This window comes from Electrophorus electricus, chromosome 17, assembly GCF_041902795.1.
Source record: "Electrophorus electricus isolate QZ-2024a chromosome 17, ASM4190279v1, whole genome shotgun sequence".
Lineage (NCBI taxonomy): Eukaryota > Metazoa > Chordata > Actinopteri > Gymnotiformes > Gymnotidae > Electrophorus > Electrophorus electricus.
In genome coordinates, this window is record NC_137513.1 from 15,316,057 (window position 1) to 15,343,039 (window position 26,983).

A 26,983-nucleotide genomic window follows, 5' to 3' on the forward strand; every position below is an offset into this window, starting at 1 on the left:
TTACATGACATCAGTGCCATGGTAGACCTCAGTTAATCATGATTTTTTTTTTTTTTGAGGATGATTTTTTTTGGTTGAGGATACTCATTCATCCTAGCGAGTCAAACAAGCTCTCTTTGAAAATTTGACTCTGGAAACTTTCAGAACCATCAGTCGTCTCTCTAGCCATGGAAGTGGCGTGTAAGTCCTGCAATCCCTGACCTCGTTCATTATTATTTAGCACTATATATACAAAATTACAATATGCAATTCCAAATTCCAGGGGTAGTTCCACTGTATTTGCACTGCCCACTGCTAATTTACATGTAGGTCTGCTTGAAAAAGTGTGAAAGGAAAAAAATCTCAACAGATGAAGCCAATGCTGCTTTTTGATTGCATTTTAGTTTTGACACTTACTATGCATTTAATGAAGAAATAAAGCCAAACTGAGGATTTCCTTTTCCTTATTAGCCATTTCATTTCAGCTATGACCATAAAATATCATGATGATGAAAATGAAATGACAAAATGATGATTTGATTTTCTTTTTCTATTTGTCAAAATTGACTCATGCTTGTAAGGGAAATTAAACTGTAAATATCGCCATTTCATTTGTGTTTTCATTTAGGCAGTATTTTTGCGCACATGTATGGAAAAAAAAAAATAAGGATTTGCATTTTCATTTTATTGGTTTAATTACAACATCCTTTTTGGCCAGATTCCCATACAGTAAGAAGCAACTGGTGTGTTGTGTGATCCTATACTGTTGTTTATTTCATCAAAATGATAGCTTGTCACAAACTTGAATATTTGGCTTTGTTTGCGATTCGTTTTTTGTTCCATTTCCTTCCTGATAAAACAGTCATAAAAGGGAACATTCCATTAGAGTATGTGAGGTCCATTGATAACATCACATTTTTCTTTGCTTTTTTTTGGTTTTAAAATAACAGAAGTATTTCTACTTTACTCAGATTACATTTTGTACTTCAGGATGTTGTAGTTCTCACAACCCTTGGTGGTGTGATGACAGAGATGACCCCAAAACATTGCAGTGTATTAATGAGATGCGGTATTATCCCATTCACAATTGACAGGATATGAGCCCTGGTGCTTAGTACAGCCACTTTCTCATTTGGCCCTGGCTTGTGATTATGATGAAAACCCTCATCTACACAACAAGCAATACTGTAGCAAATATCTCCCTGTGAAAGATACAGGCTGACAGCACCAATGTTATTAAATGCCATCACGTTCTTTTCTGGACTCATAAATGTAAAGGAAAATGTAAATATTTTTTTTAGAAACATATTTTCTACATGCCTCAAAGTATTTTTGGTGAAATGTGTCCTTCAAGAGTAAGAGACTGTAAAAGTGACCTCCTGATAGGCATATAGTCTTTTATAACTACAAATACAAACAGTTGAGTGGCATGACATCAACACGCTATTGAATTAATTATAAACAAATGATCTATAAACAAAACCATAAAATTTGTATATACTTATTAGTCTATTAGTTTCCTGTGTTCTTGTGTCTAAGAGGAAAGTGGTGTAATTTCAGGATTACTCACAAGGATTGGATTTGAAAGCACAATAATGAACAATGTGTATATCCAGAGATCTACATATTATACATGCAGGCACTTTCAGGGAAATAATGATTTGAATATCAGTCAGTCTGCACAGCACAATATTAATATATAGCAAAGCATCACCAGCTGCAACATTCAAACAAGTGTGGAACAGTAAAATGGTCCAGAAAAGGTCTCCATATTCCATATTCTCCATATTTCCACTATGGTGGACTATGTACTAAATGCCACCAATCTCTCACATTCTCTGTTTCTGTAGGTATATAAGGGAGAGGGCACAGTGTTCCACATCTCAGGCCTGCAGTGGAACACAGACTACCGCTTCCGCGTTTATGTGTGTCGCCGTTGCCTAGACAGCACACAGGAGCTTTGTGGACCGATAAGCACACCCACACCCTTCACCCTCCACCGTGCAGAGCTTCCTGTGCCTGGTGAGATACCTGCCAGCCAGACAGGCAAGGCTGCGGGCATGTTTGCCACGGACGAACGGTTCGCTGCGCTCCTGGTGGGAGCCTTTGGTGCCCTGTCTTTCTTCATAGCCTTTGTGGTGGAGCACTTTTTCATGAAGTAAACAGCGGCACGTGAGAAACAGACCAAAACACTTGAGATGTACACCGCTGACATACGCATTGTAGTTCAATGATTACTTAAGGTCCTCTCTCTTTCACTCTCTCAATTGCTCCCTCTTGTGCTCGCGCTCTCTCACTCACAAGCTCACTGTCTTGCTCTCTCTCTTATACGCTCGCTCTCTCTCTCTGTCTCTCTCTCTCTCTCTCTCTCTCTCTCTCTCTCTGTCTCTCTCTGTCTCTCTCTCTCTCTCTCTCTCTCTCTCTCTCTCTCTCTCTCTCTCTCTCTCTCTCTCTCTCTCTCTCTCTCTCTCCTGGGTCATATGGATTTTGCTCTAGACAAGCCCGAAGCCTTTTACTGCACCTTAGGAAGGGAAAATCACATGATCAGGCCTTGCGCATTGGCGCTCATTATCATTGTGCCATGTATTGCATGCTCCTGAATCCCTACTCATGTACACCATATACCTGTTGAAAAAGTTATTTTCTCTGCATTGATCGCCTCACCTTGATTTTTTTTTTTTTTCCTCCCTTCGGTATTTTTTCCTTTAAGGCTTATTACAAGGCATCTATTTTACAGATATATACAAATTATTGGTATTGTAGCTTTAATATGATAAACGTACTATTCAACAGTTTTTATTTTATGATGATCGCCTCTTGTCCTTTCTTTTACTATTAGTTTGTGTGCTCTGTAGAAACCCCATTGTAGTTTTAAGGCTGTTTTAAAAGCCCCAGCGTTAAGCAGCCAAAGCTAGTTGTAGTCAACATGTGGTTTATGTGATGCTGCTATTCTGTGTTTTATTTTCCTAAGAAAGAATGGAACCAGTTATCTAATATATACATGTATATGAAAATTTATAAGATTCTATAGAGGTTAAGTAATATAAATTACCTTGACATTTGAAGTATCTTTTCAAGAGCTTGTGTTAACTCACGTTCTATGGTGCTTTTCGGATCTGTGGTCAGTAGTGGTGGCGGAGGTGGGTTCGGGAGTTTGACCGACATGCAAAATGCGTTAGATTGGAACACACACACACCGCACCACCACATATATACACACACCAGTCTCTGTTCTACACACAGCCCCTTGGTGAAGTGCTTGGGCTGCCAGATGCATTGTCCTGCCCCTGTCTGACAGCTTGCAATCTGTGGCTATTTGGCCCTCGAAGGTGAAGCACCTGGTGCTGAGAGACTTGCTTTGCCCACGTGTTGCCTAAGCGGCTTGGATGCCTTCCAAGCTGGATGTGTGCTCTGCTAGGTCCTTGCTCACCCAGAACACAGGTGGTGCCAGAATTTTCAGTGTGTCGCTGTGAAACAGAGGGCAAAGTAAAAAATAAGTGTATTGTCTTGATCACTCTGTGAAACTCTTTCATGAGCACATAGCCACCAAAAAGCATTTAAGATGCTTTTTATTCCAGCACCATTCATTTAGGAACAGGTGTCTTTGCTCTTCAACCTCATTATGGAAAAAGCCTGTTAGAATTTTTAAAGGTGCTTTATTTGCCATGTCATCAGCGCAGCAGAGATGCCCCTCCCCCACAGAGCAGAGTTCAAGCCAAACCAGCCAGGGAAAGAAGTGGTATTTGCAAAGCATGATTAGCCAAGTAAAGGTACAAACCAGCAGATCTCACTGATCCAAAGAGTCTTGTGTTTTTTTGTTTGTTTGGTTTTTTTTTGGGGGGGGGGGTAAGGGTTTTTTGTTTTGTTTTGTTTTGGGGGGTTTTTTAAAAGGGGGAAAAACAAGGGACAGAAGTGGGTGTAGTTTAGTTTCAGAGTGAACCCCACCCTTTGACTGATTGAGAAGCCTGTATTTGTACCTCAGGGACATGGACTATCTCTTGGTGAAGAAATTAATACTCTGTTTAAGAGAGGGTGCAGAACACTCAACTCAAAAGAAAGTTTTTTTTGTTTTTTTTTAATTGCTGTCGTCATAATGGTAGCCTCTTGTCATCTGCCTTCACCTTTATATGCAGTTATTTTATTGGTTATTGTTGCCTAAGCTGTGCCTTTGCTCTGATGCATCTGTAAGCAAAATCGTTTACTGGCTCAAATACTTTTGCCAAAGTTAATGGGAAAGTAAGGTATCATTCTACTTAGGTTTATTTATACTATGTATTGCAAACAGTACTTTAAAAGCCAATTACAGTGCAATCTTCATTTATTTATTTTTAAGAAATTAAGAGATGTAGTTATGTACTAATTTTTTTTTTTTCTTGTAGCATGTCTTTGATTTCTTTTCATTGTGTGTGTGTTTGTGAGAGCACACGTGTTGTAGATTTACAGTTAAGGCCAGCGTTTCTAACATTAAGAGTCGGGTTTTCTGCAGTAATTGGGAGCATGTGGCATACTCTTCAGAAAGCATTTTAACCAAATGCCTTATCTCCTTTTACAAGACTGAATCTTCCAGCCATTTTATTTACCTAGTGATTTGTAGCATATGTTTAAGCAGCTTCTGTTTTGTTTCAGTTCAGTGTAAGGATATGCAGAGATACATTTGGCTATGCTCCATAGTGTTATGAAGCTTACTTTAGTTTACTTTTGCCAAAGCATAGGCTTGTCTACTTTGATACTTCCTGTTTATTTTTAAGGGTTCTGTGACAAATCCATTGTGATCCTTAGAGCATCCTAATTCTTGAAAAGGAAAATGTCAACTTTATCTGTGATTATCTTTTTTATAGATAAAATTGTGCCATTTATTTGTACAACCCCTCTGAGGTGAAATGTTTCATGTTATTTCACACTGAAAAGTAACACAATCAAACGTATGTTTTGAAGCAAGTGATTTTTTTTTCCCTGACATCATTATCACCGTAGTGAATTTATCAAGTATTTTTGCTAAGGAGTTATACATAGAGTTTATAGATATAGTGTGACAACTAACAAATGAAGCACTTTTTTAAAACAAAGCATTAGGAGGTTTAGCATGATCAAATTATGATGTGCGGAAAACATTCTTTTTTTTGCAAGTGTATTCAAATCCTGATTATTAGTACAGTATCAATTGTTTGAAAAATATCTGTAAAACTAGCAAACTGGCCGTGTAGTAGTTATGATCATATCTAATCAGATGACATTGGCATGAGGACCCCCTTTTTTTAGAAAAAACTTTTATGACCCAAATGCAATTTTGTATTTTTTGTATTGTGGGAGTGTTCTGTTGTTTTATATTTGTTCTGGCAAAGGTTTGGAGATTTATCAAATCCTAAATTGATTGATTCAATTGATTCCAGATAAATTGTAGAAAACCACAAATGTATTCAAATATTTTCCAAGAGCAAAGTTTATTTTTACCTCAAAGATTAAAAAAGGAAAAACATTCCAAGGTTTTGATGATGTATGATTTTTAAGAATCATACTTTGTTCTAGTATTGTAAATGTTAGACAATTTCATATGCATATATTAAAGAAACTGCCATATCAATTTTAATGTATAGATTTTTTTGCAGATACTACCCTATGTAAGACCTAACTGTAACTGTAGCGTATATGTAATATATTTATACCCAATAAATGTTTTAATTTTTTCTGACTTTTAGATGTGTTTATTGTATTTGGTAAATTTACTGTCAGTTAAGATGGAAAATGATTCTCAATCATTTAATTGTCATATTTGCTAAATCATTAAAAGGGTCTTCCTTGTAAACCATTATAATTCAAGCATCACTCATTTGCATGGTTATTTCAGAGACACTTATTGAAGAAATACTTCAAGACCACAATTACTACTCACACTATGTCTGAAATAGCAGTGATTTAGATTTCAGTTTATATTTAGGTGTAATGGTTGACATATGAATTTTTCAATGGTTGATGCTGATATTTAGAGAGTAGGGAGGAGGATGTGTTGGATTTAGCTTTTTGTAAAATACAATTTAATAATAATAAATGAAACAAAGTTAAATGAATATTTAACACTACTATTGTCTGTTATTTTAAATAAAAATGCATCAACTAAAATGTCCACATGTAATCAAAAAGCTTTACTTAAACTGCTTGAGTTACAGTAGGAAGGTTCACTCACAGATATTCATTTTCTTGATCACATTTCTTCTACATTCTGAGTCTCTAGGCCTGTATTATTGTAAAGGTTTCCTAAAAAAACAGAACTTTTCAATCCATTTGTTTATGACCATACAATAGAGTTTAAAAAATTTGTTCTTGCAGAGTGTGGGATGTTGAACTTGAAGTCTGTACTTAACGCCATTAAACTTTTTTTCTGTATCTAGAGGAGTTTCATTCAGCTCATCACACCAGTGAAGGTAAGTGGCACAGGACATCAGGCATGTGGCTGTATGGATTTCAGATGTGTACTCTCTTGTGAAGTTGTGAACTAAACATAGGCTCCACTTGAATTTGGAGTTCATTGGTCACAGATATTTCCTGTTCTTACCCATCTGAAGACATGACTTGGTTGAGTGAGACGGGCAGAGCTCTTTAAGGGAACAGTGTATGAATTTCCTTTTTTTTATTTGAGAAAAGGATTAATTTATTTGAGAGGATAACGCTTCTCTGACCACACAGCTAATAAATTGAATTTACTCAACGCTGAATATGCAGATTTGCTCAATGAACAGCCGTGCACCATTCAAATTTGGAAAACTTAAAACACTTACATGCTTGCGAAGTATTTTTGCTTTCAGCTCCACAAACCTCTCTCAAGTTTTACATCTGCTTGATGTAAAATGCTGAAATGTTTGTGCCAAAACTCCAGCCATTCAGAAAAATCCCTGTTGTTCTAACAAATTGCAACATGCTTTACTAATACAATAAACGATGGGTGGAAATTGGTGGAAATGCAAGAGCAAACAAATTTCTCCCTTTGCTTTCTTTGCCAGGGTGTTGGGTGCATCTCAGATTGTGACCAGATTGCTGTTTAATTGTTGATAACTGAATCTCATCATCTCGCTAGCTAACTACAGTTGTGGCCAAAAGTTTTGAGACTAGCATAAATTTTGTTGGTTTTTTTTTTTTACAAAGTCTTCTGTTTGTTTTTATGGTGGCAATTTGCAATAACTCTAGATTGTGAAGAGTGGTCAGATGAATTGATATTTAATTGTAAAATCATTCCTTGCCATGAAAATTAACTTAATCACAAAAGGTACTCATTCCAGCCCTGCCATAAAATGGCCTGCTCTCTTTTCAGTGATCTATTCGTTAGCGTAGGAGAAAGTACAACGCAGCTGATATCACTGTCGTGCTGATCAGAAAAGCAGACCGGTTGCTTTAAAAGGGTGGTGGTTGATGTTTTCTTCTGTTAACCATGGTTACCTCCAAGGAAACATGTATAGTCATCATTGCATTGCATTAAAAGGGCTTCACAGGCAAGGACATTGCTGCTTGTAAGAGCACCTAGATCAACCATTTATTCATCAAGAACTTTAAGGAGAGATGTTCAATTGCAGTTAAGAAGGCTTCAGCACACCCAAGAAAGTCAAGCAAGCACTAGAACTGTCTCCTAAAGAGGATGCAGCTACAGGATCGGGTCCCCACCAATGCAGAGCTTGCTCAGGAATAGCAGAATGCAGGTGTGGGTGAATCTGCATGCATAGTGAGGCGAAGGCTTTTGGAGGATGGCTTGGTGTCAAGAAGGGCAGCAAAGAAACCACTTCTCTCCAAGAAAAACAACAGGGACAGACTAACATTCTGCAGGAGATATAGAGACAGATGACTGGGGTAAAGATGTACTTTCTCTGATGAAGCCCCCTTCAGGCTGTTTGGGACATCTGGAGAAGAAAAGGTGAGCACTACCATGAGTCCTGTGTCATGCCAACAGTGAGGCATCCTGAGATCATTCTTAGGTGGGGTTGCTTCTCATCGAAGGGAGTGGGTTTGCTGAATTTTGCCTAAGAACGCTGCCATGAATAAGGAATGGTATCAATGAGAGCAACTTCTCCCAACAATCCAGGTGCAGAACAATGCCTTTTCCAGCATGACAAGCACCATGTCACAAGGCAAAAGTGATAACCAAGTGACTCTGTGAACAAAACATTGACGTTTTGGGTCCATGGCCAGGAAACTCTCCAGATTTCAATCCCATTGAGAATCTGTGGTAAAACTTCAAAAAGAGGGTGGACAAACAAAAATGCAGAAACTCTGATCAAATCCAAGCACTGGTTAGGCAAGAATAGGTTGCTATCAGTCAAGATTTTGCCTAGAAGCAGATTTCCAGCATGCTCAGGTAAAAGAAGGGTCAACACTGTAAATATTAAATCTTTGCTTAAACTGGATGTATTTGTCAATAAAAAGTGGGGGAAAAAAACTTATGAAATGCGTATACTTGTACTTCACTATACGATAAACAGCTGACGAATGAATCTAAAAACTGAGGCAGTAAACTGTGAACCAAAATTTGTCGGTCTCAACTTTTGGCCACGGCTGTATATAATGTATGGGAGCAATTCTAAAGAGGAGGGGCTTAACTCCAAACAGCCTTCTCTTAAATGCTTTCTTATTGGTCTAAGAGGCTAGTGTTTACATACATTTCTATGTGCTTTACCTGTCATCTCAGTGCAGCTAGTGTTTTTTATTTATTTTAAATATATGCATTAGTTTTAAATACATAAAAAAAAATAAAACCCATTTTAATGTAAGACATTAATGGAAACAAGTTTTTCCTTCTGTAACTTGACCCTGAAACAAGGACGGTTACTCCATGGGTACGACAAAGTTCCCCTCCATTCTGCACACCTTAAAAGAGGTGGCACGATAGAGAACAAAATCGCTATGCGTTATCATCGGATAAGCGGAAAGTTGGTCAACATCATGCAAAACGTTATCTGAATGTTGACAACACTGGTTAACTGAAGTTACAGGCCTACTACAACAAAAATAATAGGCCTGTTTAAATATCGGCTGTGCGTGTAAGAAACACATGAGAGTAAACGCGAGGTGTCGTAGGCATGGAGCTCAGACCTTTTGGGACCTATAAACTACGTATCCCATTGCGTTTCATATTCGGTATGTGAAAATACGTTTATCGCGTTAGTTGATATACTGCATAATTAGATCTGGTGGTATTTGGTCATAAAAAAAACACTATGAAACGGCAGTGCCAACACATTCGAAGTGATGCCGATTTAATATTCAACTTTATGTAACTACCAGTTGTTCGAATATAACTAGACGAAAGTGAACAATAAACTATTTAATTGTAGCTTAATGCAATAAACTGTATCCAATTCCAGTTAGTCTAACATATTATTTTAAGACACAGTAAAGATAGGCTAGATAGCCCAGCTGCAACTGATTCCGTCATCACAAACAGGTTTGTCGGTGCCGGTGCAGATAAAATACACTTGAATTGAAATGTCTCCCGAGTAGATAGACTGCCCTGAGCATGTTAGCATGAAAATGCTTTAAAACGTTGTCTTGTATACAAACATTTTGAGAAAAATAAAGAAACTCCCTTGAACTAACTTCACAGCATAAGTTGCGGCTGATCGATGCAATGATGGCACTATATGTGCTACAATAAGATATTTCAGCTAAAGAGGAATTCTGCAAAGGAAATACACTAGCATTTACTTAACCTAGCGTTACCTGACTAGAGATGATTCGAAACTATATATATTTTAAAAGTTTCTTCACTAGCAAATGTTATATCGATACATAAGATCTGCTGAGAAACCGAAATACCATAAATTAGATAACAAGCCGCGGTAGTTCTTTGTGGCATTTACATTTATGTTATAAAGCAAGTTACTCATATAACCCTAGCTAGCTAGCTAATGTCAAAAAGGTTACAAGCAGATACTACCATGGCAACGAACATTTAACAAGCTCCAGCTAGTTCAAAATGCAGCCGCTGGAAATCTAAAAGCATTTCATCACATCACCCCTATCTTAGCTAGTTTACACTGGCTCCCAGTAAAATTTCGTATTGATTATAAAATACTTCTAATGACCAACAATGCACTGAATGGTCTTGCCTTAGAGAACTGTTAGTGCATTAAGATCCACCACGTCTGCTTAGATCAACAGGTGCAGGCTCTCAAGAATTCCACACTATGGAATAACCTTCCTGTAAATGTTTGAGATTCAGACACAGTCACAATATTTAAGGCTAGACTGAAAACCTAGCCTATACAGTCAGGCATTTTATTAACTACTTCCCATCTTATGTAGATCTGGGGGTCCATGGGCACTGAAAGTAATGGTAAACTGGGATGTTTTTATGCTTTGGCTTCACCTCTCTTTTGTCACTCAAGTTTGTTGACTGAGAGCAGTGGAGTGCTGATCTTCCAGGGTGTTATGCACATAGGAGTTTTTGAATGGAAATAACATTGTCAAGTAGGTTTTCAAGTTTTGAATGAAAGTACATTTTTTGATCAAATCCAAAGATATTTACCTCCACATTAAGTGCTGACAGGGGCGTCACTAGAAATATATCAATAGGAGAATTGCAGAAATGAAAAAGAACAACACATTAACACCTGCCCTAAATGTCAAATTGTTTAATGCACAAGTTGATTTTAGTTTGCTTGTTACATTAGCATTTGTTTATTAGTCATCAGGGTTCCTTCTGCTAGCTTAAAGGCTATGCACCAGCTAATATGAAAGTGTATTAACATATAAATACAGCTAAAGCTGAGCCTCTAACCCTCATGCACAAATAGCCCCCAAATCCCAAAATATCCAAAAATGGACAAAATCTGTTAACTTTAAAAGGGCATACTGGAGAGGACCATCCGTTTACTCCATTATATGTAGTGCTTTACCACAACTATGGGATGTGTAAAGCTTAGGCTCATACAACTTGATCTTAAGACTGCTGCTTTTCCAACAATATGAGCATGTAAAGAAACTAAAGAGAGGTGTTCAGTAGCCTCTGTGTACATGGAAATAAGGTTAAGGGTAAGTGCAATTACTTTGCTCATTTATTTTACATTAGATAACATTAGCTAGCGTTGCTAGCTAACTAGGTTAGTAGCTAACTCACTGACTTGCTACGCTTCTGTACCATAACGTTACCAGACAAAAACTACTCCATGTAGTTGTATTACAGTGATTTATAGAATATCAGTAATGGTATCATAGATTACCCAAACTTTAAATATTTCAGAGTCAAACTCTGGTTCAGGTTTCAGGGCTGTTATACAGCAGCAGCACTTCTCCCAGGTCCTAGGTCCTTTTTCTCAATATGTTGTAAATTTGGAGATATGATGGCATGGTTGAATAATATAGAATAATGAGAACTATTGATGATTTAAACTAATAATGCTTATTTGGGGGAACTAAAGAGCATTTAAAAGGGGATATAGCCCCCCTAAAACAGGCCTAATGATGCCCCTAACTACTGATAAGTGCATTCAAGTTTATTTGCTGTGCAGTCAGAGCACTGTTTTCCTCTCAATGTGTATTATTCCTTTTAATAACATAATTATCTTCTCTAAAACATTTTGGAACAACAAAAAAACAACAACAACAACTCCATAACAGTGTTAGCACATTCCTACAAGTATTCTCAGATCTGTGTCCAAGCCAGGTATGGGGCAAAGTTAATGCGCATAAGCTCAAATAGTTCCAGGGGAGCACCCACTTGCTGTGAGAGCAGGCTCCACAGAGGTGAGGTCAATTATGACCTCAGTTATGGCTTTTTGGTCTGGAGTTTAAACATAGGATCTAACCATAATACAAAATCATATTCAAGGACTTTGTGAAAGAGGTGGACAATAACCCAGCTCAAGCTTTTCTTGTGGGACAGCAGGTCATAGGGCAATATGCATGGAAACTCATGTATGCCCTAGCTTTTACAGCTCTACTTCTGCTCCAGAGAACAGAATGCAATTGTACTCATTATACACCATATGTATACATCTTATATGTACATTTAGAGAATATAGCCCAGTTGTTGCCATGTACACCCCTAAATTCCTCATGACTGTTCAGTTTCTGAGGGCTGCTACTGGCTGGTTATTATTAGGTAGACTCTTAATCCAGAAGTGGTGTTGGCACATTTCTAAGTTTCAGGAACACTTCTACACTGATGTACTCATACCAGCACCAACACCTAGTACCACATCACTACTATGGCTACGTCAGCTATAAATTTGGTTTTAGGTCAGCTCCCTGTCCTCCATTCAACAGAAGGCCTGGGCAAACAACTATTTGTCATCCTTCTGGAGTGAACTGGTAGTTGTTTTCCATTGATCAGTATTATTTTAGCACATCACTGGGTCAAAATTATGTCAAAGCAATACTTTGTATTTAATTGGTTTAACAGATAGCTTTTGTACCTCACTTGCCGGCTAACTGCTGAAAGTCAGCACTCTAAATGCTAAACAGTTTTCATTTACACCCTTTTACCTGGACATTAGCAGAATATTCCCATTGCATCTAATGGATTTACACTTTTTTTTCTACAGACATCTCATCTCTTTAACATTTACTTAAAAACATAAATCACAGAAATACAAGTAGCATAATGTTTGTGTATTTACAAATTTTATTTAAGTTTTTACATAATTTTATAAATAGTTACAGTTTACAAGAGACAGCCGAGGAAACAGATATTCACTCAGCAACATCGACATTGGTTGGACGTTGATAGGCGTTTTAAACACAATCCTTTGCAATCATTTCATTGGTTTGCGATGCTCAAATGAAACGAAATGAAATTTAATTTTACAGTGCAAGAATATGAAAAGACTCGAGCTAAACTCATCTTACCACACACAACAGCGATTGTAAGCGAGTTATTTGTGAGGCGTAAGTCATATTCACAAGCCACTGCTATCGTGAGATTTTTGGTCGTGACAGAACGAAAAAAAAGCCTTTTGTGCTTTTTTTCGTTGCTGATTCTGTAGGCATGTGTCGGAGCCCTGAGCGTGCGCGCGCATGTTACACGCACACAACAAAAACTGGGCAAAGCTTGTTAAGAGACGATGACATTTCAGGCACATTTAAAATAAAAGGCAGCACTTTGGCATCTCCTTGTCGAGTGCAAAAAGACGCTGCTGTATCTACAGTGCTAATTTTGTCCTCCAGATTTCTGTTATATAAGGCAGCTGATGTTCTTTTGTTCTATGTACCTCAGTTTTTACAGTTTATATTCATTTGTTAAAATATTTGAAAAACCAACAAGACAACACTCTTAAGTTGTACATGATTGGTAACGAAATACATGCACTAAATTCCTCTTACATGCTCCCTGATCGTTTATGATGTGTTTGACATTGACAAATCGTTTCCAGTGTTCCGTGACCCGCTTCCCTCCCCTCCAATGTCCACTGTGCATCCATTTAAAAGTTATCTTTATTCTGAAGTAACCACTACTTCTTTTTCTGAAATTAGTGGTCAAAATCAACAGGTCTTTCAAAGCGAGAAAAAATGTGCTAAGCTGTATTACAATGTATTTTACAGCACAAGAAATTATGTTGAGGTTTAGCATTGAAGTCACAAACTAATACTGGACTCAGTCAAGCCCGGGGAACTTTCGCCTTTCGCTGCGCTCGCGTGCTTCCGCGGGACGCGTCTGAGGCTGAGGAGTCTGCATGCCGCAATCCTGTACTTCTTAGACATAATGTTGTATAAGATAGGGTTGATAGCGGCGCTGAGGTAAAATAGCACAAAGGAGACGATGCTGCAGTACTGGGTGATCAGAGACATGATCGGTGATACAGCTTGGGACGATTTGGAGATCAGATAGCGGCCGACGTGGAAAGGAAGCCAACAGAGTACGAAGGCGAATACCACCACAGCTACGGAGAAAGCATCAGCAACAGTTAACACAGCAAAAGGTTTTAAATCACATAACTAATGAAACATGATAAATAATAGTAAATTTGTAGGACAACTGGCACGGTTTATATTGGTGGCAGGGAGCTCATGCGTATTTGTTCTTGGTTATGCACATATCTCCAATCCACTCTCCGCGTACTCAAATTTTGGTCGTGTGCATCAGTAGAGCATGGCAGTGATAGGCTGCGCTTTTCTATAACTTCACTGTGTAAAATATTAAAATTGTTTAATTTTCACATTTTAAAAGATTTAGCATCGCGTGCGTAATGTGCTCAGTCGTGCGTAACGTACGCAGTTGGAAAAAGCATAACAGTTACGCGACTGTTAATCTTTATACATATTAAATCTTTATACATATTAAACACTTACCCAACATTTTCACTGTTTGTCTGTTGTTTTTATCTCGACTTGATAGATTCGTTCCAGCTGTTTCTTTTTTTCTCTTCCAGAGCTTTCGACCAATAAGACTGTACAAAACAGTTAAGCAGAACACGGGCAAGAAAAAAAATATGCTCGAGACCCACACCATAATGGTCAACAGTCCTGACCTGATGGCATATTCTGTCGCTTTGCATTCATTGGTATCCCGTGAATTAGTTCCATTTTCGTGCTCGACTCCAACGAGGACAACAACGGGTCCTGCACTGACGAAAGACAGTGTCCAGAGAAACAGAATTACCCCCCGCACACGACCCTTGGTTACTACTACTTTCGCCCTGAGGGGAAAGCAAATCGCGAAGTACCTCTCCACGCTCAGGGCTGTAATATTAAGAATGGTCGAGTAAGTACAACACTCACTAATAAACTGGAACAGTTTACATAGTGCATTGCCGAAATTCCATGGTCGGTACCTCCAGATGCGGTACAAGTCCAAAGGCATGCATAGGAAAATGAGTAAGTCCGAGAAGGCCATGCTGGATAGGTATAGATTTGTGGTTGTTCGCATGTCCTTGTATTTGGTAACCACAAGAATCGTCATTAGATTCCCGGAGACTCCTGCAAGGAAGAAGACAACACAGGTGACCGTGACCCCGATAAGGACCGGGACAGGGAAAATGGTGACCGGGTGCTCGCTCTCCCACAATGTAGCATTATCATCCCAACTGCTATTAATGGAACAGTTGGAGTTGTTGGTACAGGTATACATACTGAGAAGTGTCTGACTATCTAGCGACGTGTTTCGATTCGCCAATGTGAGAGATGTCGGGGTGACAGTTGCCACACTGATTCCCCATAGCTGTTATCCCTAGGGGTGATGACCATTTGTAACCGAAGTTCGGTCACCTTTATCCAGGGCACGAATAGCATAAACACAAATAGCACAAACGTGCAGTTTTACAAGTGCCTGTGTGTGATATTACCAAACACATACCTATAATACTAAAAGGAAACCTAAAAACTTCCCATCAATAAAGGATCGCACTGCGTCCAAATGATCGGAAACTCAATGTAGGCTTTTCAGCATGGAAATCCAAGTTTTGTAGTATCCCAGAAATCCGTTTGCGCGCCACAGAGAAACATTGCCTCTTAAGCAGCCTTACGTTCCTGTAAGACGACAGAGCAGGAGAATGACCGAGGTCACGGTATCCTGGGGGATGTGATCTCAAGGCAGCCCAATGCATTATGCACGCTACCTATGAATGGATATGCGTAGACCTACGCGTGGATGCCACGGATGTGGCTTAAATCATTTTGTCCTAACCTGTTAGTGTGGAGAATAGTATATTTGGAGGGGGGGGGGGCGCCTTAATTTATTTGTTTCTAATAAATAAGCAAACGGACTATAGTACCTAAAGCTCATCTAATGATGCCATCCAGCGGTGACACAGTGTAACAGAGTTGAAAAATCCTACGTTTAGCTTGGTCTACGTTGGGCTGACTCAGTCGTTTATTATTGGAAGAAATCTTAAAAAACCGAAAGTGTTAACATAACTGGAGTGAGGTGGGAAGAACGAAGATACCTCTAGAGTTAAGCGCCAGGAGGACATACAAGGTTTGAAGGGTACAACAAATGCTTGCAATGTATACATGTAATAAAACTGAGGTTTCCGTTAACCTTACTTTAGCCTAACTTTACTTTAACCATTAAAAGATCCTCCCGGAAACCTATGGGCTCTTTGGGTCTCATATAATGTCATTATGTGTATAGCCTATGTCTAGACAGTACACAGAGTTTTTAAATGATTTGAGACATAATCATCCTAATCTGACTATAAACAAACAATAGTTATGGAGTGGTTATTAGATGACAGACCACTAGATGGCGAGCGAGACAATCCTGTAGATCCTAACGTATGTACTTTTGACCCGCATAAGAATTTAGAACAAGGAAACATTCAGTATATGTCAGGCAGACTGGCTTAAATGTGTAGCAATATGTATCATTTATCCCTCAGTATTTATAGATAAATGTATTGATGGCTGCAGATAATGGTCCCTTCACTCTTCTCTGCAATGATTTTACACACACTGTAGCCATGCCTGGGTCAGATAAAAATGTCAAAGAAGTTGTGAACAGTAGACAGCCTGCTTTCCAAATGGAGCTTGAACTGCCTTGTATGTGGGTGTATCCACAATGCCTTATGTTTTGGACACCTGTGTTTGATTTGGAGTTCAGTGCAGTGTTTAGAGCACATGTTAGAACACACTGAACCAAACCTACAGTGTGAGCATTGTGGCAGCAGGGCAGGGTTCTGCCCTTCAGGCTGAGTCAGTAAAATGCTGAATTCTGTTCCCGGGCCAACCCTGTTCAACAGGTGATGTCAAGATATTTGGTGTCATACATTGCAACCTTTCCAGCACCACAAAAGGGAACAAATGTTATAAAGTATAATATGTATATTTGTAAATAGTTCAGTGTTAAATGTGTTGCCAGGCCTCTGCTGAGCAGTACAGGTGTGCTTCCCTGGTGTGCTTTTGTCACACTGCTGAATGCTTTCAAGTAACATGTGCTCCATGGTCTGTAAATTCACAGGTGTCCTGATTGGCTGACCAATCAGGACCTTATGAGAATGTTTGATCTGGCACAGAACTGATTAGCAGCAGAGCAGCTGAGTGTTTGCTGCTCCAGTAACCAATACTTCATACTGAATAGAACCAATTTCAAGTTGACCATACCGAGCACATAGCTTGTAAGAATGCAGGTTATGTATGTGACTCAGTTTACTGCAAATCTCTTCAAATACTCTATGCATAAATTAGCTTCAGCAGTCTACTCCTGTGCCTAGGAGAGTTGGACTGACTGGACTCCACAGCTTGCTCTTGTACACTAAGGGTTACTCCTTTCATAAAGGAGGAACTTGACTGCATCCTGTCTTCCCAGTACCACAGAGCACCCAAGAGATCTTTGGCTTATCTCTGTTCTAACATGCCATTGGTTGTTTCTAAAGCCCTGGGCTATGTTCTTTGGAGTGGGTGGTCTATTGTTTTCAGCAACAACATGAGATCTTGACTGAGTTTTCCTCAAATATAGGAGGGAAAACCAGCCCGGCTCTGCAGACAGACACAGCAGTGGTCTCACACTAAAATGCCTAGTGGAAAGTTGCACTCAGATATGCAGTCACACTCTGGACAGGGAGTTACATTCTGTCTAAACAAAAAACATTGCGGCCTGACAGCCAAAAAGGCTGTGGTTTGGGGTTTCACAGAACACGGCTTCTGCTTATTGTGACCTCTCAAACAGTAGTGTCTTACACTTTAACATGTCATGCTTTTTTCAGGGAACTTAATGAGAAATACTACACTCAGTGTTGTGAGAAGTATTGATTATCAGAAGTGCAGTGTTTTTTGTTCTGAACTGTTTGCATCATCATATTGTTGCAAATAAACTAACATTACCAGTGGAGACTGAATAAGACTGCTCTGACAGAGGGTATTGTGTTTTATAATTCTTCCCAGAGCACATACCCAGGCCAACTCTAGCCTGTAAAACAGTATTGGGAGGAGGAGTATGTGAGCACAGCTGATTGGTGGGCTGGTACGAATTGAGAGGCTGAGCTAAGAGAAAGAACCTCCCTGTTCAGAGTCACAGGTCTGTGAATGATCTTTCCACTGTTCAGTCAGTCTGTTCGAAACAACACAAAGGGAGAGTACATGCTTCACTGTAGAGTGTGTATAAAGCATGTGAATGGTATTTAAATGCATGAATTCAAGCTGGAATAGAAAGCAGACAAAATGAAGAGAGGCAAACTGCAAGCGCAGGTCAGTAAAGTTCTTCTCTCTTTTTCTTGCTCTACTCCAAACTCTGGGCAGCAAAGCAAAGCTGTGGAGTTGGTTGGGGGTTGTTTCGGGAGATAGAGAGTGTACTACATGAGAGTGTGTGTCAGGGGCAATATTGTGTGTCTGGAGTGTGTTTTTACAGCTGGCTGGAAAACACTTTTCTGAAACTCCACTAAGACCTACAGGGAGAAGCTGCATTCAAGATATTTGGTCAAAATTTCTGAGTTCCTGTTTTACTGGTTGTTAGACTTTCTGTTGATTTTCTTTCACCTTATCTTTCAGTCACCTAGAGCATCCATAATAAGTAACCACTCTGTCTGTTATAGCTCAGGTATAATAATTTCAAACACAACTGTGAGAGGAGAGCTAAAATACTCTCATACACCAGCAAGATGAACACACTTCTCTGGAATGACTCGAGTAAGAGAAATGGCATTTTAGCTGGAAGCTGCATACAAAAACTGAGTATAGTGATTTTCTCAAGACTCAAGTTTGAGAGGTACAACTGGTCGCATGCTTCTGCAGTTCTGACTACAGTTCTTCCAGTCGGAATGAACAAGGCGCTGACAAAACTCACAAGGCTGCTGTGTGGTAGTAGATGAAAGCAAGCTTTAGCATGGAGGTGAGATGTTGGTCTTAGCAGGAAGCCAGCTGCATGCTCTTCACCAATGCACAGGACACATGGCCCTGCTTGGATAAACCTTACTGAACCTTACTCAAGTACTCAGAGGGACCTTCTGTCCCAGAGACAAGCTTGGAGCCTGCAACTGTATGGAACTTGAGGGTGTGGCTTTCTAATGTGATTATTGACCTCCTGATGACACCAGATGATGCAACCAGAAGTAGCTCACGGAATGTTCTCACCAATCTCACATGAACAACATTATATGACAATAATAGATTTACTCTATGTTGACTTAAGAGTTCCCTAAAAGTACCAAGACCTCCCACAAAGTTGATCCCTAACTTGTCCTCACACACAGGAGACTGAAGTTCAGAGATGTGAGGTGCTGATGGTGAAGAATCTTGTTTCAATGACAGCTGACACAACTAGTTTCATATCACTTTTATCCTCCTACCAAAATGCCTTTTTCAGGCCTTTCTCCAGGATAACCACAATGGCCAGTGTAAAGGAAATACTGCATTCTTCGGTGATTCACATACAGTCAGTAGTACCATGTTCTCCAGGAAAAAATGCTTATGTAAGCAAGGATTATTAAGGGAGTGTGACTGTAGATTAGATAAACAGGAACTGTCTAGCTTGTTTTACTACACTGCATGCAAAGAAGAAACGACACCCAAGCAGACTGTTACCAGCTGGCCTGAAGAGATGAGCAACGCTTAAAGCTGACTGGTCAGAGCATACAGCCAGAATTGTATATTAAGCAACGCTTTGTATACTCGGGGCTCCTCTCGGCAGTGAGTCCCACACTCTGTGGAATCTTTCTTTTCTATTAAAACCTTTTTACTTATTATCCACATCTGACTCCCCGTTTCATTGAATTTCCACCACACCAGGAACTAGTTGCCAGGAAGCAACAACTGATATCCCATCGTTGGAGCACAAAGGAAACAGTCTCTTTCTTTATGCCTTTCTGTTTCTTTCTTTTTCTTTCTTTCTTTCTTGTCTTTTCTTTTTCATTCTTTCTCTATATCTCTCCTTCTCTCATTCCCAGGCTGAGCTGTAAGTTGTCTCTATTAATGTATTTTTGGTTAATGTAGATGTGAAAAGCAGTGAATATATTTCCTAGTAAAGTTGTGGACAGGAGCTGATAGTCTGCGGTAGTTGGTGTCCTTCTGCTGGCTGAGGGTGTGCTGTGAAAACACTGCGCGAGGTACTTTTCTTCACATTATCTATGGCTGCACCTCAGGGTCCCCTTGAAACTCAACCTCTCTTTCTTTGTTACAGACATGGAAAGCCCAACCCAGAAACAATCTCTGACGTTTGTGAGACTAAGATCTCTGAGCATTTGTACCAAGGTTCTAGTTAATCTGCAGTTTATGTAGAGTGAATTAGACGATAATTCCACACAATGATGCTAAAATGAATCTGCTTTATCATTTGACAGAGGGAAAATAAACATGGGATTAGTTTTTGTATATCGTATTTGTGTTCAAAAACATTTATAGCAGCTAATGAACACTCCCTCTACTGCACTATTTGGCCATATGCCTTTTCCATAGTTTGTCCACTACACCACATAGCGACTAGTTCAGAATGGAGCTTTCCAAAAATATCCTGGCAGTTAGATAACCATAGAATACCCCCAAATACAGTACATGGTATCTTCCTTTTATGTCAACATCAAAAATCAGACATGTAAGAGTTCAAAATGGTGTTCTCCAGAGTTGCAGGTTGTACCACTCTGGGATCATTGGTGGGGTAGTTTAGTGAACAGTGCTGAGTAATATATGAACTTTGTGAATATGCATGTCAGTGTGCATGAGAATGCATGTTTGTGCATATGTCTGCAAATATACACATGCGTGTGTGTGTACATGTGCGTGGGTGTGTGTTGGAAGTTCATTCTGGACCTCCATGCCTTTTGCTGATCTCACTCAGTGGTCTTTCATAGCTGACTGTAACCATGGTGAGATACTCTAAATCCCAGGCAGTAATAGGACTATTCTGTCCTCTGTCCAAGAGAAGAAACATGCATCTATGGACAAATGAGAACTCTTAGTCTATATTAGTAGACAAAGTTAGATTGTCATCTATTTAATATTTTCAATATAAAACAAAAGTCATTTCAAATATAGATCAGGTTTATTCTTTGCCGTTTTCCAAGTAAATACATTTTTTTAAAAAATCAGATAAAAGTGGCTTGGGCTTCCAGTTCTTGATGTTGACATGGTGTTAGACTGAAGAGTCTTTATTGGAATCCTTGTGGAGGGCTGGACCTTGACAGTCTTTCACTGAGTTGGAACATCACAGCCTTCCTCTGAGCTCAGCTGGCTGCAAAAGCTTCCAGAGGTTGTTGGTTTCTGGCAAAGATGACATAATAGAGGACCAAACAGCTACAAAGCCTCTCTTTCCTGCTTTTTGGTGCATCCTTTAAGCAGAACGTCCAGAGCCCTTAACTCTCACCTAAGACTGGATAATTCACATCTTTAAGCTTGACTGTCTGAAGGACTTGAAAAGGGTGAATGCCCCATTATGTCTTTATGTAGCCACATTTCTGAGATAATTGCATGAAGGAGAAAGGACCTTGGCAGCAAAATCACAGCTGTGTGATGATGCCATTTGACTATCAAAATGAGACTGAGAGAGAGAGAGAGAACCTGAGACCACTTGCCAATCACTGCTGGTGCCAGCTCCTGTTCGCCAATGACCATGGTGTGCTTCTAAAAATCCTGAAACCAGTCTTTGTTCTTAAAGCCCATCAGTACACTGTGGATACTACACTTACCCTGGCTACTGAACTACAGAAGACTGTCCCTGTGTTAACTGGAAAAACGTATATTAAAAAATGACAATAAAAATTTTAATAAAAACAAACAAAAAAGTGCACATTAATAGTCTTTGGTAAAAGTAATCTGTCTTACATACTAATTTGTCATTTGTCAGCATAAATGTGTTTATGATCATTTAAACCTTTCGAGGCATAAACCTCGTAAATGTGTCAGCATGGCAGAGTGAGACATGGTGGTGCCATGATCATGCCATGCATAGTGTTACAGTTCTGAAGCAAACAAACCCCACAGCACAGGGCAGTCAGCAGCCTCAGGTTCACAGCAAGTATCCCACCTATTCTCACGATTACCTCATCTAACTGTACCATGCTGTTAAAGGACTTACCCCACCTAACCGTACCATGCTGTTATAGTCACACATTAATGGACACATAATTATATACAGTAAACACAGTGGAAAAAAACAGCGCGAAACCTATGTGGCCCCATGGGTAAATGTTTAATGTGAGAATGACTTTATGCTCTAATCCCATGTTTATTTTAAAGCTCATGTTTACTGGAGGGGCTTCATGCACAGATGGAGCACAAGTTGAACTATAACCTTATGACCCTCTGACACAGGAAGATGAGCTAAACATAGAAGAGAGCCAGTTAAATAAAACAAAGTGTGCTTATCTGAAATGACCAAGTGATAAAACACAGTGGATGTTTACAAATAGAGCAGAGATCTTTCCTGTTGCTTCATTTTTGCAATCTCAGCTGTGACGTGAGTTCGCCTGAAGATCTGACATCACCTCAGATTGATCTGTGGTTGATCTTGGCTTAATCACCACAGGCTGTTCCTGGAGAAGAATCCAAATAGCTCCCCTTCCCTTGTACTAAATCCCTACCTTTATGCTTAATAAAACAAGCACTTGGGAGTTTCCTAGGCTTTGGTTTCAGCTAGAGTTCTACATGTTTAAAAAAAAAAACAATTTCTTATATTTACCAGGCTTGTGTATAGCTGAAATCACACACAATATATGAGAAAATTATAAGTCTTGGCATTTTTAGAGCATTAACATATATGCTATTGATAGATTTTTTTATTTTATTTTTAGAACAGACTTGGAGCTTAATTTAGAAATACCTTTATTTTTATTTTGTGTGTGCCAGTTTTTGTTTTTTGTTTTTTAATATTAATGTTATCAATAGGCTATGGACAAATGGATGAGTGAATGGATAAATTAATGATTGACTGAGCAAATTAATAACACCTTGGATCACTAGTCCCACTAAATGCACACCTTTATAGGAAACTACACTTTTCACACAAAAGACAAATGTTGACACATGAGACAGTGGGAGTAACTCGACCTCACTGATCATAAGAGACTGACTGACTGTGCGTGTGTGTGCGTGCGTGCGTGTGTGCGTGCGTGTGTGCGTGTGTGTATGCACGCATGTGTACAGACAAGGCGTTCTCCCCAGACCCACTGTTGTGTATGTTGAGGGTGTTGCAGACCACAGACAGGAAGCTACTGCTCACAGACATGACCGACATCATGCCAAATCTGGACACTCGGGAGCTGGATCTCAGCGGGTCGGATGAGGAAGCTGAGCAGGTGGATTACCTTCAAGAGAACCATACCGGTGAGGAAAGCACTTTTCCACCCTCTCCAGTGCAGGACTCTGCGAGGGCGGGGGAGGAGGAAGTCATCAGTGGTTGGCACTATTTTTAGCACTTGTAAAGGAACTCAAGAGAGTGTCAATAGTGTAGCTAGACTATTATGGCTTAAAGTTTGTTTTCCATGTTCAGTAAAAAAAAAACGGTGAGAAAGAGAGCAAGGAAAAAAAGAAAGCGAGAGAGGCTTTGTGGTGGCAGGCAGGGTAGGAGGTAGTGCACACTCCCATAAAGATACTGCATCATGTCCCAACATGCCTATAAGACCACAATACTGCTCCCTCACTTACACACCTTCAATCACGTAGTGCTGTTTCTCTTTTTTCAGTTCCTCCCATTGTTGCTCCCATTCTGCAGCGTTGCTTACACAAACGATTGCAAAAGAGAGCTTATGTGGGACTGCATGGGGGATCTGAGTCATCCCTGTCTTTGTCTAACTTGAGACATGTAAGCAGGCAGGCAGGTTGCTCTACCTGTCCAGGGTGAGGCAACATGCAAAGACGCTGATATGAAAATTGTGATAAGTGGTATTGGCCCATTAATTTTTTCTATGCGTGTATGAGAATAAGTGCCCTGAGCGTTTCTGAACACTGGGGATCAAGATGTCACTGCTGGGCCTGCCAAGAGTAGCTTGTACTAAAGCATATAGTAGGATAGTAATTCAAATTGGTTTCAGATTATCTCTTAATTGTGTTGAAATCCATACTTTCATAAGCGGTTACAGCGCCACCACTGTGCTTTTGGAATATAGCACTGCTGTACCAATGCTCCTGGTACAAAATATTCCCATATTGTCAGTGCAGTTCCTGTCATTACCACAAATGTTTCTATGGACAAGTGGTGTCATCTCTGAAAGAACAGACTTGGAGCTTAATTTAGAAATACCTTTGACTGAAGAATTAATTAAAGCATTGTACAAAAATTTGTTTGATCTAAACATTTAACATTTAAACAATTAATTGCTCCAACAACTGCCCTAAGACATCTGTCATGTTTCAAATCAGCAGGTTATAAAATGTCAGAATTATCCATTGTAATTGAAATGCCATAGACGGGTTAGATGGAGAAATGCTGAAAAAAAATCTTTGAGTATAGATATTCTCCATACAGTATCTGTTTTTCTTTTAGTGATTTTCTTTTTCTTTATTGAGGCAAAATTGTTATTTAATTAAAACTATTATTTAAACTAAACCATCAACTCAGTATATCATTTATTTGATGTGATGTGTTTTCTTCTTGGTCTGTTTCTTGATATTGACTGGGTAATCAGTATCCTTCTGTGCTCCAGGAGAAATTCATATTCCATTCTCAGCTGTCTACCAAACAATGGGCTTTAAAGAGCCACATGCACGTGTCTTCCTCCCTACGCTCCCCATCACAGCTAAAATACAGGCAGTGGAGCGTTTTACCAGGTTCAAGGACCGTTTCAATGTCTCCAACCAGGGAGGTGTCTCTAAGGTTTGCCTAACACTCACTCACACACACACACACACACACACACACACACTTTCAGCACATCATTGTTAGTCCAGTCTTGTCCAGTAAATAGTTTAGCTAATCTGGGTCCAGTTTCCCAAGGATTGTCTTAACTGATAGTGTTCAATGTACCATCCTACCAATTAATGATCATCTTCATGTTAGTTTGTTCAGTGTTGGAGCTAAAGCGGAACTTCTGACTTTTTTTGTGTTGTTCTGGGTGGGTGTGGGTGGGTGTATAGAACACATCGACAGTGTTTCGTATTGAGCTGAGGCACGGGAACTTCATCTGGGTAGTAAAGAGAAAAGAGAAGCAATTCTTGGAACTGCATAGAGAGCTTCTGCGCTATAAAACCCTCATGAGGATTCCACTGCCCTCCCGCAGGTTAGACATTAGCACCACCCTGACACCTGAACCACCTACTAACATCTTCCCTGCTTGCTGAAAATCTGCCTCACTCACCACCACCTCTTTCAGGTCTGGCTGAGCCCCAACCCCACCCCACCCCCAGTACTTCTGTTGTCTTGTTTTCCCACACATCCTTTTTCTCTTTTCTTATTTTCTGCTTCTCATCATATGCAACATGAACAGTACATGGGATAGATATACTATGGTCCTTACTGCACAAAAAAACCCCAACTGTACTACTTAAACTCTACTACCCTGCAGGTTTGAAATTAAATCTCTCTCTCTCTCTCTCTCTCTCTCTCTCTCTCTCTCTCTCTGCCTTAGTCACACTATTCGCAGGAAGAGTGTAAAGAAGAGTGAAGCACGCATGATGCCCACTTTGCCCCGTGGGGCGAGGGATGAGCTCACCCGGGATGACCAGGTCTCTAGCAGACGGGTGGGTCATTCCAGCACTTCACACAGCCCTCAGTCACATGTTTACTTACATTATTGATGTGCATAAACACAATACACAAGGTTTGATATTGTGTATAATATTGGTTGCCATTCATGTTTTACATTATCATTCCTGATTAACATGCACTTAAAGCAAGTGGATGGCTTATTGAACGCCACTATAAGAAAACTGGCTTGGGTGTCTCCTCTCTGGTATATGCTGACTGAATCGAGCTGCCTTAAATACAGCCTATTTTTCTTTTTCTCTATAATCAAGGAAACTGATCATAAGCCCCAAAGTCTCTTTGGTTGCTAACTAACTCATCCAGCCAACCTCTAGTTTCTGCTAAGCAATTTTATTCAATCCAAATCTTTTTTGGATTATTTAAATGACTTACTCAGGAAGTCTATTTCTCTCTCTTATCTGTCCTATTTGATTTACACTTCCTGGTGTGACGTTACAGAGTGTGGGGGCGCAAATAAGAGGCAGGATGCAGAGACAAATCCGAAACAATGATATGATGATAATGTTTTTGAACCTTTTCAAACTGGCTTTCACACACTATGCATCACTAGGACTACTCTTCTAAGTACCCTAAATGATCTCCTCCCATCTGCTGACTCTAGCACTCCTCTCCTCTTAGATTCTAGCACTGCTTTAACACTATACATCACAATCACATCACTTCTCTCTTAGCAGTTAATATCAATGACCTACTGCTGACCTACTTCTTGGTTCAGATTGTATCTCAACAGCGGATAGTAATTTATTGCCGCTGGAAAGCACAAGTCTGCCTCTGATATTGAGACACATGGTGTTCCCAAGGGATCAGTCCTCAGTCCTCTCCAATTCATAATTTCCATGCTAGCCTTGGGTCAAATAATTTGTCACAATAATCTTTCTTTCTGCTATGAATATTACACTTACATTTATATTAGCACAGATTTAATTTTGTCTTTTCCACATGCCCTAGCATTATACCTAACCTGATGTCATGTATTCTTGACAATTATGGGTGAACTTCAACTTTCTGAAACTTAACACTGATAAAACTGGTCTCAAGTCCTTAGTTGTATGATTTTCCAACCTTGCCGTTCACTTTGTGAATGAGAGTATGTGAAACCCTCCCCTGTAGCCTGGAAGATCGGCATAGCATTCGACCTCATCGTTATTTTCACCTTTGCTCACCCTTGCCATCTGCTCCATACCAAAGTCACTCAAACTATAGCCTAGGTACGGCCCCTCCTCCCGAACGTCTCTTCGTGTGTGTGTGTGTTCATCAGTGTGGCCATGCTCCCCCGTGTTCCACACCTGCTCCTTGTTGATCCATTAGTATGCCTGTATAAAAGTCTAGTGTCTACGTGTTACTGTTGTCGGTGTTTGGATATGGTAGCCTGTGAGCTATGTTGTGATTGTTACGTGTATGAATAAACGTGTGTTTCTGTTTAATGCGACTCATCTCCGCATCCTGCTTAGCCTCCATGTTACA

The 26,983-nt window shown here is 39.7% G+C and overlaps 3 protein-coding genes across 13 annotated transcripts in view; 2 read left to right on the forward strand and 1 right to left on the reverse strand.

Annotated features, from left to right (window-relative positions):
* fndc3ba (fibronectin type III domain containing 3Ba) overlaps window positions 1-5,668 on the forward strand; it is a 101,234-nt gene extending 95,566 nt beyond the window's left edge. For all 6 annotated transcript variants that reach the window (XM_027008532.3, XM_081700492.1, XM_027008531.3 and 3 more), the window contains one exon: window positions 1,830-5,668. In XM_027008532.3, the coding sequence (XP_026864333.2) occupies window positions 1,830-2,141 (312 nt within the window). In that variant the 3' untranslated portion in view covers window positions 2,142-5,668. The remainder of the gene's footprint in view (window positions 1-1,829) is intronic.
* Window positions 5,669-12,621: 6,953 nt separating this feature from the next.
* ghsra (growth hormone secretagogue receptor a) lies at window positions 12,622-15,429 on the reverse strand. 2 transcript variants are annotated; one of them, XM_027008586.3, is made up of 3 exons: window positions 15,251-15,429; window positions 14,248-14,874; window positions 12,622-13,838 (listed from the first exon to the last, which is right to left on the reverse strand). In XM_027008586.3, exons 2-3 carry the CDS (start codon window positions 14,855-14,857, stop codon window positions 13,534-13,536), a joined length of 915 nt encoding a protein of 304 aa, XP_026864387.2. In that variant the 5' UTR covers window positions 14,858-14,874; window positions 15,251-15,429; the 3' UTR covers window positions 12,622-13,533. The 2 variants fall into 2 exon arrangements, with proteins under 2 accessions (XP_026864387.2, XP_026864384.2); XM_027008583.3 differs by having other exon boundaries at window positions 14,248-15,429.
* A 2,493-nt stretch (window positions 15,430-17,922) lies between these two features.
* pld1a (phospholipase D1a) overlaps window positions 17,923-26,983 on the forward strand; it is a 29,055-nt gene continuing 19,994 nt past the window's right edge. For 2 of the 5 annotated variants that reach the window (XR_014117863.1, XM_081699969.1), the window contains exons 1-5: window positions 17,923-18,078; window positions 22,963-23,142; window positions 24,444-24,631; window positions 24,892-25,034; window positions 25,383-25,494. Coding sequence is in view for 4 of the 5 variants with exons in the window: in XM_081699969.1 (XP_081556095.1) it covers window positions 22,995-23,142; window positions 24,444-24,631; window positions 24,892-25,034; window positions 25,383-25,494 (591 nt within the window). In the remaining variant the exon portion in view is untranslated. The remainder of the gene's footprint in view (window positions 18,079-22,962; window positions 23,143-24,443; window positions 24,632-24,891; window positions 25,035-25,382; window positions 25,495-26,983) is intronic. The other 3 variants (XM_081699967.1, XM_027008570.3, XM_081699968.1) reach the window with 3 other exon arrangements.